Source organism: Rhinatrema bivittatum, chromosome 9 (assembly GCF_901001135.1).
Source record: "Rhinatrema bivittatum chromosome 9, aRhiBiv1.1, whole genome shotgun sequence".
Taxonomy (NCBI): Eukaryota; Metazoa; Chordata; class Amphibia; order Gymnophiona; family Rhinatrematidae; genus Rhinatrema; species Rhinatrema bivittatum.
In genome coordinates this window covers 1,726,919-1,740,329 of record NC_042623.1, presented here as the reverse complement: position 1 = coordinate 1,740,329, position 13,411 = coordinate 1,726,919, and the positions used below count along the sequence as shown (strand labels likewise).

Sequence of the window (13,411 nt, the reverse complement as noted above, 5' to 3'; positions counted from 1 at the left end):
CGCTTTTTTCTGCTTGCATTTGTGTAAGACGGGGCTAGTTTGATCCTATTCCTCTGCAGCCCCTCATCCATCTGTGGGAACCATGCATAAGGATATCCTTGTCACATGCCTGACAGCCATTCTGCAGAGCCCCACCTCATCTTTCCCCAGAGCACTCACCTCCCAAGGCCACTGGCAGCAGTGAAGCCCAAAGAAGTCTCAGAGGCAGCAGCAGGGTGCAAGAGTAGCACAGGGCGATGGCCCTGTTGCAGCTGTGTCCTCCCCAGCTATACTGCTGGCAGTTCAGTCAGCATCTGAGGCCTCTGTTAATCTCCCAATCTAAGGAGCCTGGGACTGGGGCAGGGAGGCAGGACAATATTAAAGCAGTTTAAGTGGGTAAGAAGCATTTAGCCTGTGCACTCTGAAGGCTTTCTCATGGGCAGGTTCAGCTCAAGGGCGGAGCAGTGCAGGCCTAGATTACATTTTCCAGCAGCTGCAGGTGACTGCACAAATTTCACTTTCAGCACTGGTGGAAAGCTCTTGAATAAAAACTAGAGGTGGTCTGTGAGCCAGTAAGACCATTTCTATGCCTCAGATTAGGGGAATGCATTCCTTTGGAAATGACATGCAGAACTGCATTAGAGCAGGCAGTTTGTATCAACATGAAACGATGCAAACCCCTCAACATTTCATCTCAAACACAGCAAACAGGCCCAGCCTCCCACCACTGCTGAAGCCCAGCCCAGGCCTTCCATCTCCCCAGACAGCTCCAGGAAGTGATCCCCAGTCATGCGTCCCCTGGGAGGGGGTGGAGCCTCGGGGAAGGGCCACAGATTTCAATGTGCAGAGTTTTGTATTGCAGGGGGGAGAGGGGAACCCGGTTCCATCATTTTCCATTTTTCCCCCATTCCCTATGATGTTTGTTTCACCTCCAGTAAACTAAACAACCAGAAATACACATCAAAATGTCTCCCTGGCAGGAGCAGGGTGGAGGGATGCCAGGGGCTGAAGAAGAGGCTCTGCTCTGGTCAGACTGTTTAAATCTTATTGTTCCCTTGCAGAAAAAGATTGCAGGAGGGTGAGATACTGCCAGCTTTACGTATCTTTTATTTATCTTTATTAGCATTTTCTATACTACTCTCTGCCATGGCGCAGCATGGTTCACATCTAAAATATCTGATAAAGAAGCTTTATTTACGGGGCTTCGATATTTGCAGGGCTAAGAGCTTAGGAGGGAAAAGTTCACCTCGTAATATTCAGAGGGACCTTCCTACAGGGAGAATTCTTCTCAAATCAAATTTCCGGAAAGAACGGCTTCATAGACTCCGATCAATTTGTGCTCTTTTTAAAAGACAAACCCAGTTGGAAATATCAGGCTTTGGTGTTTTGGGGCTTTGGTTGAAGCTAGCAGAGCAATTAATTATTCACAATATTTATAAATGTTACCTGCCTCTGTGTTTCTTTTTTATTAGGATTTATTTGTCTATTTTTATTACACTATGCAGATTCAAACCTCTCTCTTAAAGCTTGTTTTGATTTTCCCTTGATATGTTTATCTTATTTTTCTAACTTTCTCATTTGTTTTTTCTTGTTTTCTAACAAACCTCTTGCATTTTAATTACAAAACGTTTTGTATTGAAATGTTTGCAAAATTATGAATAACAAATAAATAAAGAAAATAACCCAGATTTAAGGTGCTGAAATACTCATATTGTTCTAGCACTGTGCAGAGCACATGGTTATTTATATGGTCCTTATTTCCTTATATCTATTGTAAGTTTGCACACAAGCATAAGAACATAAGAAACTGCCAGGCTGGGTCAGACCAAGGGTCCATCAAGCCCAGCATCCTGTTTCCAACAGTGGCCAATCCAGGCCATAAGAAACTGCAATTACCCAAACACTAAGAAGATCCCATGCTACTGATGCAATTAATAGCTGTGGCTATTCCCTAAGTAAACTTGATTAATAGCAGATAATGGACTTCTCCTCCAAGAACTTATCCAATCCTTTTTTAAACCCAGCTACACTAACTGCACTAACCATATCCTCTGGCAACAAATTCCAGAGATTTATTGTGCGTTGAGTGAAAAAGAATTTTCTCCAATTAGTTTTAAATGTGCTACTTGCTAACTTCATGGAGTGCCCCCTAGTCTTTCTATTATCCGAAAGAGTAAATAACCGATTCACATCTACCCGTTCTAGACCTCTCATGATTTTAAACACCTCTATCATATCCCCCTCAGCCGTCTCTTCTCTAAACTGAACTGTCCTAACCTCTTTAGTCTTTCCTCATAGGAGAGCTGTTCCATCCCCTTTATCATTTTGGTTGCCCTTCTCTGTACTTTCTCCATCGCAACTATATCTTTTTTGAGATGTGGCGACCAGAATTGTACACAGTATTCAAGGTGTTGTCTCACCATGGAGCGATACAGAGGCATTATGACATTTTCCGTTTTATTCACCATTCCCTTTCTAATAATTCCTAACATTCTGTTTGCTTTTTTGACTGCTGCAGCACACTGAGATGACAATTTTAAAGTATTATCCACTATGATGCCTAGATCTTTTTCCTGGTTGGTAGTTCCTAATATGGAACCTAACATCGTGTAACTACAGTAAGGGTTATTTTTCCCTATATGCAACACCTTGCACTTGTCCACATTAAATTTCATCTGCCATTTGGATGCCCAATCTTCCAGTCTTGCAAGGTCTTCCTGCAATTTATCACAATCTGCTTGTGATTTAACTACTCTGAACAGTTTTGTATCATCCGCAAATTTGATTACTAGAGATGTGAATCGGAACCAGAATCTGATCGATTCCGGTTCCAATCCAAATCTTAACATTTTTTCGCCCAGCCCGATCCGATAATCAAAACACCCTCCCGAACCCCCAAAAAAGGTTTTAAAATTACCTGGTGGTCCAGCGGGAGTGCGGGGAGCGATCTCCCGCTCTCGGGCCATCGGCTCCGTTAATAAAAATGGCGCCGATGGCCCTTTGCCCTTACCCTGTGTCAGGGCAAAGGTAGCGCTGGTGCCATTTTGAATACTGGCAATACGGCCTGAGTGCAGGAGATCGCTCCCGGACCTCCGCTGAACCCCCAGGGACATTTGGCCAGCTTGGGGGGGCCTCCTGACCCCCAGAAGACTTGCCAAAAGTCCAGCGGGGGTCCGGGAGCGACCTCCTGCACTCGGGCCGTATTGCCAGTATTCAAAATGGTGCCGGCGCTACCTTTGCCCTCACTATGTCATAGGGTCCACCAGGTAATTTTAAAAGGTTTTGGGGGGGGTCAAGGGGGTCATTTTAAAGGGTCGGGTCAGGTTTTTTTGTATCGGGCCATCTGCCCCATTTATATTAGTGGCAGCCAAAATGGCGCCGATAGCCCGAGAGCGGGAGATCGTGCCGGGACCCCCCCCCCCCCCACTGGACCACCAGGTAATTTAAAACATTTTGGGAGGGTTCGGGAGGGTGGGGGATTTGTTTTAAAGGGTCGGGGTGGGTTTAGGGGTTGTTTTGGTGTGCCGGTTTTCCCGCCCTCCCCCCTCCCCCGATTTACGATTTTTCACGATAAATTGGGGGAATTTCTATTGTATCGTGACTCTGACAATTTCTGATGATTTAAAAAATATCTGACGATTTTTTTAAATCGTCAAAAAACGATTCACATCCCTATTGATTATCTCACTCGTCGTATTTCTTTCCAGATCATTTATAAATATATTGAAAAGCACCGGTCCCAATACAGATCCCTGAGGCACTCCACGACCCACTCCCTTCCACTGAGAAAATTGCCCATTTAATCCTACTCTCTGTTTCCTGTCTTTTAGCCAGTTTGTAATCCACAAAAGGACATCGCCTCCTATCCCATGACTTTTTACTTTTCTTAGAAGCCTCTCATGAGGAACTTTGTCAAACCCCTTCTGAAAATCCAAGTATACATCTACCGGTTCACCTTTATCCACATGTTTATTAACTCCTTCAAAAAAGTGAAGCAGATTTGTGAGATTTGCTGACTTTGTCCCAGTAAACCATTTCTTTTTATATGTTCTGTGATTTTGATGTTTGATGTTTGATGTTTAATGTTTGATGTTTAGAACACTTTCCACTATTTTTCCTGGCACTGAAGTCAGGCTAACCGGTCTGTAGTTTCCCGGATCACCCCTGGAGCCCTTTTTAAATATTGGGGTTACATTTGCTATCCTCCAGTCTTCAGGTACAATGGATGATTTTAATGATAGGTTACAAATGGTAACAGTCTTTCAGTAAAATTTATTAGAGATGTGAATCATGTGCCCGATCGTCTTAACGATCGGGTTCGGCTAGAGGGGGGAAAAAATCTGATCATGGGTGATGTGGGTGATGTGAATCGGAATTGGTTCCGATTCACATCGTTATTTTTTTTTTTTGGTGAGGCCCGACCCTTTAAAATTAACCCTTTACCTTACCCCACCCTCCCGAACCCCCCCAAAACTTTTAACGATTACCTGGTGGGCCAGTGGGGGCACGGGGACCGATCTCCCGCTCTCGGGCCATTGGCGCCATTTTGGCTGCCACTCAAAAATGGCGCCGATGGCCCGATAAAAAAACCCCCCACCCGACCCTTTCAAATGACCCCTTAGCTTCCCCCACCCTCCCGAGCCCCCCAAAACATTTTAAAATTACCTGGTGGTCTAGTGGTGGTCCCGTGAGCGATCTCCCATTCTCGGGCCGTCGGCTGCCACTCATAAAGATGGCGCCGATGGCCCTTTGCCCTTACCATGTGACAGGGGTCCGTGCCATTGGCCGGCTCCTGTCACATGGTAGGAGCACTGGATGGCTGGCGCCATCTTTAAAGATGGCGGCAGCCATCTTTACAATGGCAGGGGCCATCTTTAAATACGGCGGTGGCCATCTTTACGATGGCAGCGACCATCTTTAAAGATGGCGCCGGCCAGCCAGTGCTCCTACTATGTGACAGCAGCCGGCCAATGGCACGGATACCCTGTCATATGGTAAGGGCAAAGGGTGCCTCTAGCTCCGCCCTGTCCCACCCCCAGACTGCCCCCCCCCCCCGGACCACCTGTTTCACTAACTCTGGGACTTACACGCATCCCAGGGGTTTACACACGTGGCCGACACGCGTAAGGCCTGGTCACGCACGTTGGTCTTTTAAAATCCGGCCCTTAGAGAATAGCCACTGCTTATTACTGGCGTTAGTAGCATGGGATTTATCTAATGTTTGGGTACTTGCCAGGTACTTGTAATGTGGATGGGCCACTGTTGGAGACAGGATGCTGGGCTTGATGGACTCTCAGTCTGACCCAGTATGGCAACTTTTTATGTTCTTATTAGGCATAATTTTACACATTGACTTATACAATCCTGCACTATTTTCTGTGACTTATGTCAGAATGGCTAAAACCAGATCAGGCATGCCTCAACAGAGATTTGAGTTGGCCGAGTCAGAATCTTCATGAAAATTCAGAATGTCTGTAGAAAGTTTCTCCTACCTCCATGTGTTGCTGTGGGAGGCAGGCCTTTGCACTTCATTTTGATTTAAAACTTTTCTTTTTAATTCATAGATTGGGAAAAGGGTGGATGGATGAAATGATGTTATATATTTATTTATTTAAAAATGTTTGTATACTGCTTCTTCATAAAAGAATATTAAAATGGTTCCCAGTAAAACATATATAATAAAATAAAATCGAAAACATTACAAATTGTATATAGCATAAAAGAAAGTTAATACATCCAAATAAAAGTTGAAAATGCATGAACTCACATCAAAGCGGGTGATGGAAAAGGGCTCAAACAGGGACTAATGAATTGAATGCTAAATTGCACAAATAGGTCTTCAGTTGTTTCTTAAATTCTTTGGAGCTGGATTGAAGCCTTAGAGACTCAGGGAGGGAGTTCCATAGTATGGGACCTGCGACCGAGAAGGCGTGCTTTCTTGTTGGGTCTAATCTGCCTGTTCTTGTGGAGGGTATTTCATGGAGACTTTTATAGAAACATAGAAATGACGGCAGAAGAAGACCAAACGGCCCATCCAGTCTGCCCAGCAAGCTTTTGTTTAGTGAACGAAGATGGCGGGTCGGTTAATAAATATGTAAGCTTGTGCATAACAAAATCGAGGAATTCTTATAGAGGGGGTTGTGACTAATGGTAAGGATTTTATATTAAATGTGGTAGGAAATGGGAAGCCAATGAAAGGTGTAAAGAACTGGGGTTATGTGATTGCGGTGTTTTGCAGCTGCATTTTGTATCAGTTGTAGGGGAAGAATAGCAGTAGATGGGAGACTGAGGTATAGGGCGTTACAATAATCAGCCCTGAAGAATAAGGGCTTGTAATACAGAACACAAGTAATGAGGGTACAATAGTGGTTTAAGACACTTTAATAAATGAATCTTAATGACATTTTTACCAATGCAGAAATGTTGTGGGACAGTGATAAGGCAGAGACAAGAGTAACTCCAAGGTTACGGGCTTTCGTAGTATTGGAAAATGAATAATTATCAGGGTGCAGATGATTTTGTAAATTATGAGAGACAAAGCTTGAAAAGGCAGACATTTCTTTCTTTCTCCATCAGCACACAGCACTGCAAACAATACAGACATTACAACAGACTGCATCAAGGGGCAAGGAGAGGGCTATCGAGGTGTAGTGAACACCATATATAGTGGAATCCAGTGCCAGCGCTGGGACTCTCAGTATCCACACCAGCACAACTTCACTCCTGAGAACTACAAATGCAAGTGAGTAGTACAGTAGCAAGAAATGTGCATTGTTTTTAAGCTTATTTGTAATAGGGCTTTCCATTAAAATATTTGTGAATAGATTGCTTCACTAAGGATTTTATCTCTGGGTCTATGGAATTAAAGCTTAGAGGTCAATATTGAAAATATCTCTACAACTAACTTAAGGACTTAGGTGCTTAGACCTGCCTAAAATTTCCCCCAATTGAGTACCTAAACTTAGGCACCAGTTTTTAATAGAAGTCTACATTTAAGTGCTTAAAACGTGTGCAAGGTTGCAAGAAGTAAGTTAGGCACTTAGTGGTAGGCATCTAGTTAGGGCTCTTAAATGTAGGTGATGAAATAATAGGCCTAATTCATGTATGTCAGTTTTACAAGCCTAAGGCCTGGATTTATCAAAATGCGATAAGTATCGCATGTGATAGCAAAAGGAAACTCACCCAAAGATGAGATTTGCGCAATGTTCTCTCCAACTAGCTTGATGTTACCCAGGTAGAGTGTCCATCAAGCTAGGCTGAGAGAACCTTGCACAAATATCATCTTTGGGTGAGTTTTCTCACTCTGAAGGTCATCAAATCTTCACAAGAGACCACTGTTCTGTTCGTACGTCTCATGTTGAATGTCAAAGTGGCCCCTAACCCCTACACTAATACCTAAACCTCACCTCGAGTTACTAGGTGGGCCTCCTCTAGGGATATAAATACCTATCTAGGGTTAGGGCATTATAGTTAGTTTCTCTCTCTCTCTCTCTCTCTCTCTCTCTCTCTCTCTCTCTCTCTCTCTCTCTCTCTCTCTCTCTCTCTCTCTCTCTCAGAATACCTGTCTAATCACTTCAAAGCTTGCAATGCAGTATGATGAATCTAGATCATAGCTCTTTTTTTTCAGTATTGACCTCATAGTAAATCAGGCGCATAATATCCTTATTGGTTCCTAATACTTTGTCATTGTGCAATATTTTCCCATCTAGTGATGAGAAGTATCTGATGCCAAGCATTCTTCTAACAAGCTCTGGTCACCTTTCTTCTTTAGTATTAGTTTGAAAGGTAAAGAGGCTTGCCAACAGGAAATGTCTTATACAGATTATTTATTTATCTATATTGGAAGGTCAGCCTGGGCTGAGTCCAGGGCTGGCCACGATAACATGGGCTCCTGGCCCCAGTCACCCCCTTTTCTCTCACCTTCCCTCTCATCTTTCCTCATTGACTGGGCCTATTAGCAATTCAGGTAGTGGGGAGGGGAGGGGAGGGATAACGGGTGATTAGAATAATAGGGTGGAGGAGAGTCGGGGGAAGGTTCCTGCTCTTGTTCCAAATGATTCCAAGTGAAGAAGTCTATCTGCTGGTTAGTTCAGCGGAGGGGGGGGGGGGGCAAAGTATTTTGGGAACTTGGAGATGTAGGCGGTTGTGATAATGGACTGGGTGAGGGGTCCTCCCTGCCTCTTTTTGCCACTCAGAAGGTGGCTCCCTCCCATCCTCTTTCTCTTTTGGCCTTTATTTTGCTTTGTTTATGATTCACCTTTATTGTTTGGTGTGGTCTTCTTTGTCACAGCGTGATGGTACCTGAGATTTGGATCTTTGCAGATTCATGGAACAGGAGTTCTTTGATTGTTGGGAGTATCTGGTTGATTGGGTACAGTCATCCCAGGTGAGGGTATCTTGCTAGATGTGGTGGGTGCCTTATGCAGGAGGGTGCAGTTCTGTGCCTACATGTTGGGTGACCAGAGGTTAGAATCTCCTACTTGGGCATGGCAGAATACTCAGACAAACAATGGTGGGATTGTTGCCATTTGTTCAGGTACAGCATGTTAATAAAGCTGTGGCCTTTGACCCCCAAAGTTTGTCAGTATTTTTCTTCACAGTGGTGTTTTCGTTTGTGCAAGAGGATGGGTGTGGAGTGAGTTGAACAGCCTGGGATACCCATGTTTTCATTTGATATTATGTCTTTTCTTTGGGGAAGGTACAAGATACTAACCGTGCATGTGCATATAAATTCAGTAAACAAATGATCACCCAGTAAGTGTCTTAGGGCCTCATTTTCCAATATCGCATTGGTAACGCAGTAGGGGGTGTTACCAATGCAAATGAGGCTTCTTTCATGCAGTGGGGAAACATCGCCACACGCGATGTTTTCGCAAATGGCGAGAGAGAGCCTTACTATAGTGCCTATGCCCTAGACAGGTATTTGACTCCCTATGGGAGGGCCACCTACTAACTCGGGGTGGGGATTAGGTATGAGCGTCGGGGGTTGGGGGCCACTTTCGCATTCCACATGAGACCTACGGACAGAACAGTGCTCTCTAGTGCAGATTTGCTGGCCGTCGGAGTGAGGACGCTCACTCCAAGAAGTGGTTTGGGCAACATTCTCTCCACCTAGCTTGTTGTTGCCCAGGTAGAGTGTCCATCAAGCTAGGTGGAGAGAACGTTGCCCAAACCACTTCTTGGAGTGAGCATCCTCACTCCGACGGCCAGCAAATCTGCACTAGAGACCACTGTTCTGTCCGTAGGTCTCATGTGGAATGCGAAAGTGGCCCCCAACCCCCGACGCTCATACCTAATCCCCACCCCGAGTTAGTAGGTGGCCCTCCCATAGGGAGTCAAATACCTGTGTAGGGCATAGGCACTATAGTAAGTCTCTCTCTCTCTCTCTCTCTCTCTCTCTCTCTCTCTCTCTCTCTCTCTCTCTCTCTCTCTCTCTCTCTGTGAAACAGGGTGTCTGGGACTATTGTGGACTGTGATAACCCTTTAGTGGCCCTGTAATGCAAATCTCAGGGTTGTAGCTATTATCCGCGATAGCAGCCGCGCTAACACTGTGGCTGTTTCGCCGCACACGATAGCTTTGCATAAACTCCGCCCCCTGACAAAATCGCGATAACAGCTGTTATCGCGATTTGCGAATTTATCGTGTGCGGTAAACTCCTTTGAAAATGAGGCCCTTAGTGATCTTAAATAATAATTTTGTACAGGTATTCAGAGGGCTAGCCAAGTTAGTCTGGTGTAGCAAAAGTAAACAAAGTGGTGGGCACCTTATATAGAGGCATGAGCTTTGGAAGACATAGTTCAATTTGTCAGATGTATGAAATGAAGTGCAGAGGTGTGCAAAATATATGGGAATGGGGGATGCCAGATACAGAATTAGCCAGATAGGGTATGGAAACAGAGTGTTAATAGCATGATAGTCCACACTACTGACAACTGAGGTAGAATTATCTGAGAACAATTAAGTTCATAGATAACTGTAGTGAGCCATTAAGCCATTGTCTGTATTCAGAAGTTATCAGTAGTCTGGACTATAATGCTATTTTATAAAATAAATATTTTATGTGTCTAAGCAGCTAATAAGATGTTCAACTTTTACCTCAAAGAATGGAAAACCTACACACATTTATTTAAATAATGCTAAGTATTCTAATCGTTCCTTTGTGCATCTGATCTTCTGTTAGTCCTGAATATTTACCAGGTCAGGCAGCAAAAGCATAATTTAACTTAGGTTTGTTTGTAATTAAAATTTCTGGTTTTCCATTTTCATGGCTAAATATAGATACAGATAAAAAGGAAGTCTCAATTTCCTCTGTATTTATATTTATCAGCAAAACAAATGTGGCTGAGCAACAGTGAAGGAAACAATTGAGGGTGAGCAGTCCTAGAGAAGGAGAGATACCATGCATCTTTCTCATTCCTGTCACTCCTGCTGCTGTCAATTGGGCAAGCAATGCAATGATTTGATTTGGGTCAGTGAGTGATAGCAGACTGGACATAAACAATACTAGAAGTAAACACATATAAAGGAAAAGCAAGATTATTCCTTTTAGGCATTGGCTGTAATATACAACTCACCACATGAGAAGAAACACAAAAAGTGAAGAAATAAAGGGAGAACAATCTTGCAATTGACTCATTGTTTTAACTAGATATATCATTATATGTGGAAATGGACAAAAACTCATGCTAAAAACGTATATGGAAAAATACAGATGGAAAAGCAGAACATAATAATGAGCTTGACAATTCATGCATTTGTTTCGCAGGTCACCAAAATTAATTTTGTTCATTTCAGTTGACATTTTTTTTTCCATTTATTTGTTCCCTTCATTCATTCATTTCCCATTAAAATTAATGGGAGCAGCAATGCAGCCTATTTTGGGCTCCAAAATTGGGGATTTTTAATCAATTATAATGAAACATATGGGTAGACATCATCAGAAGTGGCAAGAACTTTCTAACACTATGTCAAAGTGACATCAAAAGTTGCATGAATAATCCAAGGCATGTACTGAACTTTCACGGCATGACCATTATCTGATATTGTTGCACCGGAGGTGGACTCTTGGGCTGAGATGGGGGTTGACGCAACCCGTAGGCAGGGACCTATGGGTCCCCACCATTGGCAGGCAGAGTGGGATGATGAACAGAGGCCAACTGGAGCTTTACCAATACTAGCCCTTGTTCTTCGTAAACTAAAAAGTCATGGGATAGGAGGCGATGTCCTTTCGTGGATTACAAACTGGTTAAAAGACAGGAAACAGAGAGTAGGATTAAATTGCCAATTTTCTCAGTGGAAAAGGGTAGACAGTAGAGTGCCTCAGGGATCTGTACTTGGACGGTGCTTTTCAATATATTTATAAATGATCTGGAAAGGAATACGACGAGTGAGGTTATCAAATTTGCAGATGATACCAAATTATTTAGAGTAGTTAAATCACAAGCAGATTGTGATACATTGCAGGAGGACCTTGCAAAACTTGAAGATTGGGCATCCAAATGGCAGATGAAATTTAATGTGGACAAGTGCAAGGTGATGCATATAGGGAAAAATAACCGTTGCTGTAGTTACACGATGTTAGGTTCCATATTAGGAGCTACCACCCAAGAAAGAGCTCTAGGCATCATAGTGGATAATACTTTAAAATCGTCAGCTCAGTGTGCTGCAGCAGTCAAAAAAGCAAATAGAATGTTAGGAATTATTAAGAAGGGAATGGTTAATAAAACAGAAAATGTCATAATGCCTGTATATCGCTCCATGGTGAGACCGCACCTTGAATACTGTGTACAATTCTGGTCGCCGCATCTCAAAAAAGATATAGTTGTGATGGAGAAGGTACAGAGAAGGGCAACCAAAATGATAAAGGGGATGGAACAGCTTCCCTATGAGGATAGGCTGAAGAGATTAGGGCTGTTCAGCTTGGAGAAGAGACGGCTGAGGGGGGATATAATAGAGGTTTTTAAGATCATGAGAGGTCTTGAATGAGTAGATGTGACTCGGTTATTTTCACTTTCGAATAATAGAAGGACTAGGGGGCATTCCATGAAGTTAGCAAGTAGCACATTTAAGACTAATCAGAGAAAATTATTTTTCACTCAACGCACAATAAAACTCTGCAGTTTGTTGCCAGAGGATGTGGTGAGTGCAGTTAGTGTAGCTGGATTTAAAAAAGGTTTGGATAAGTTCTTGGAGGAGAAGTCCATTAATGGCTATTAATCAATTTTACTTAGGGAATAGCCACTGCTATTAATTGCATCAGTAGCATGGGATCTTCTTAGTGTTTGGGTAATTGCCAGGTTCTTGTGGCCTGGTTTTGGCCTCTATTGGAAACAGGATGCTGGGCTTGATGGACCCTTGGTCTGACCCAGCATGGCAATTTCTTATGTTCTTATGGGAGGGGAAGGTGCGGGGTGGAGGAAAGAAAGTTCCCTCCGAGGCCGCTCCGAAATCGGAGCGGCCTCGGAGGGAACAGGCAGCGCGCGCCGGGCTCAGTGCACGCAAGTTGCACAAATGTGCACCCCCTTGCACGCGCCGACCCTGGATTTTATAAGATGTGCGCGGCTACGCGCGTATCTTATAAAATCCAGCGTACTTTTGTTCGCGCCTGGTGAGCGAACAAAAGTACGCGCTCGCGCAAATTTATAAAATCTACCCCACAGTGTCTGCCCCTTTGAATTCTTTCTCTGTTTTTGTCTTCACCATCGCCTCCGGAAGGGCATTCCAGGCTTCCAAACTGTGTGATTTGTAACTGGAAAGGTAGAATGAGGGGCAAGAAGAAGTAGTTAATCCTTGCTTGGGTGGGAGCACTTAACATCCTGTTTTCGTATCTGGTTTTTTTATTCCTTTTCCCCCTTATGAATATGTGGACCGATGTATTATGATTTGTAATATTGCTTTATATAAATACTTATTTTTTTCATGATCATTCATCTCTCATGGCTTTAATTCATGTATATGATTAAAAACCAATAAATATAATTTAAATAAATAAATGTAGCTGAGCAGAGTTCCTACCCTCCAGAACTCCCTCCTAGTTTAGTTTATTTAAAATGTATATACCACCAAATCATCATATTTCAAAACAGTTTCCAAAGAAGTGGAGACATTCATAATAAAATCAAAAACTGTAAAACATAAGTGAAGCAAAAACAAATACAAACAATGGACAAAAAAATATGGCAGTGCAATTACTACTGTTGAAAAAAGATACATTTTCAGGGCCTTTTTGAATGCCTTAAGCCACGGCTCTGTCCTGATCTCCTTCCCATCAAAACAGAGGGAGCCCTCCAAATCTCCCCCTAACCCACCCGGGAACCCCAGCTGGAGAAGACCTCACCTCTCTGGCAGAGCTGTTCCCTCGCTGAGCCCTCTACTCTTAGCCAATCCCTTTCAGAATCCGGAAGGACAGAGGGAAGGGTTCTGTTTGGCCCG

At 43.4% G+C, this 13,411-nt stretch overlaps 1 protein-coding gene across 4 annotated transcripts in view; it reads left to right on the top strand.

The window, feature by feature from the left end:
* Window positions 1-13,411, top strand: part of HGF (hepatocyte growth factor) — a 212,316-nt gene that overhangs the window by 106,367 nt on the left and 92,538 nt on the right. For all 4 annotated transcript variants that reach the window (XM_029616760.1, XM_029616759.1, XM_029616762.1 and 1 more), the window contains one exon: window positions 6,556-6,721. In XM_029616760.1, coding sequence (XP_029472620.1) covers window positions 6,556-6,721 — 166 coding nt within the window. The remainder of the gene's footprint in view (window positions 1-6,555; window positions 6,722-13,411) is intronic.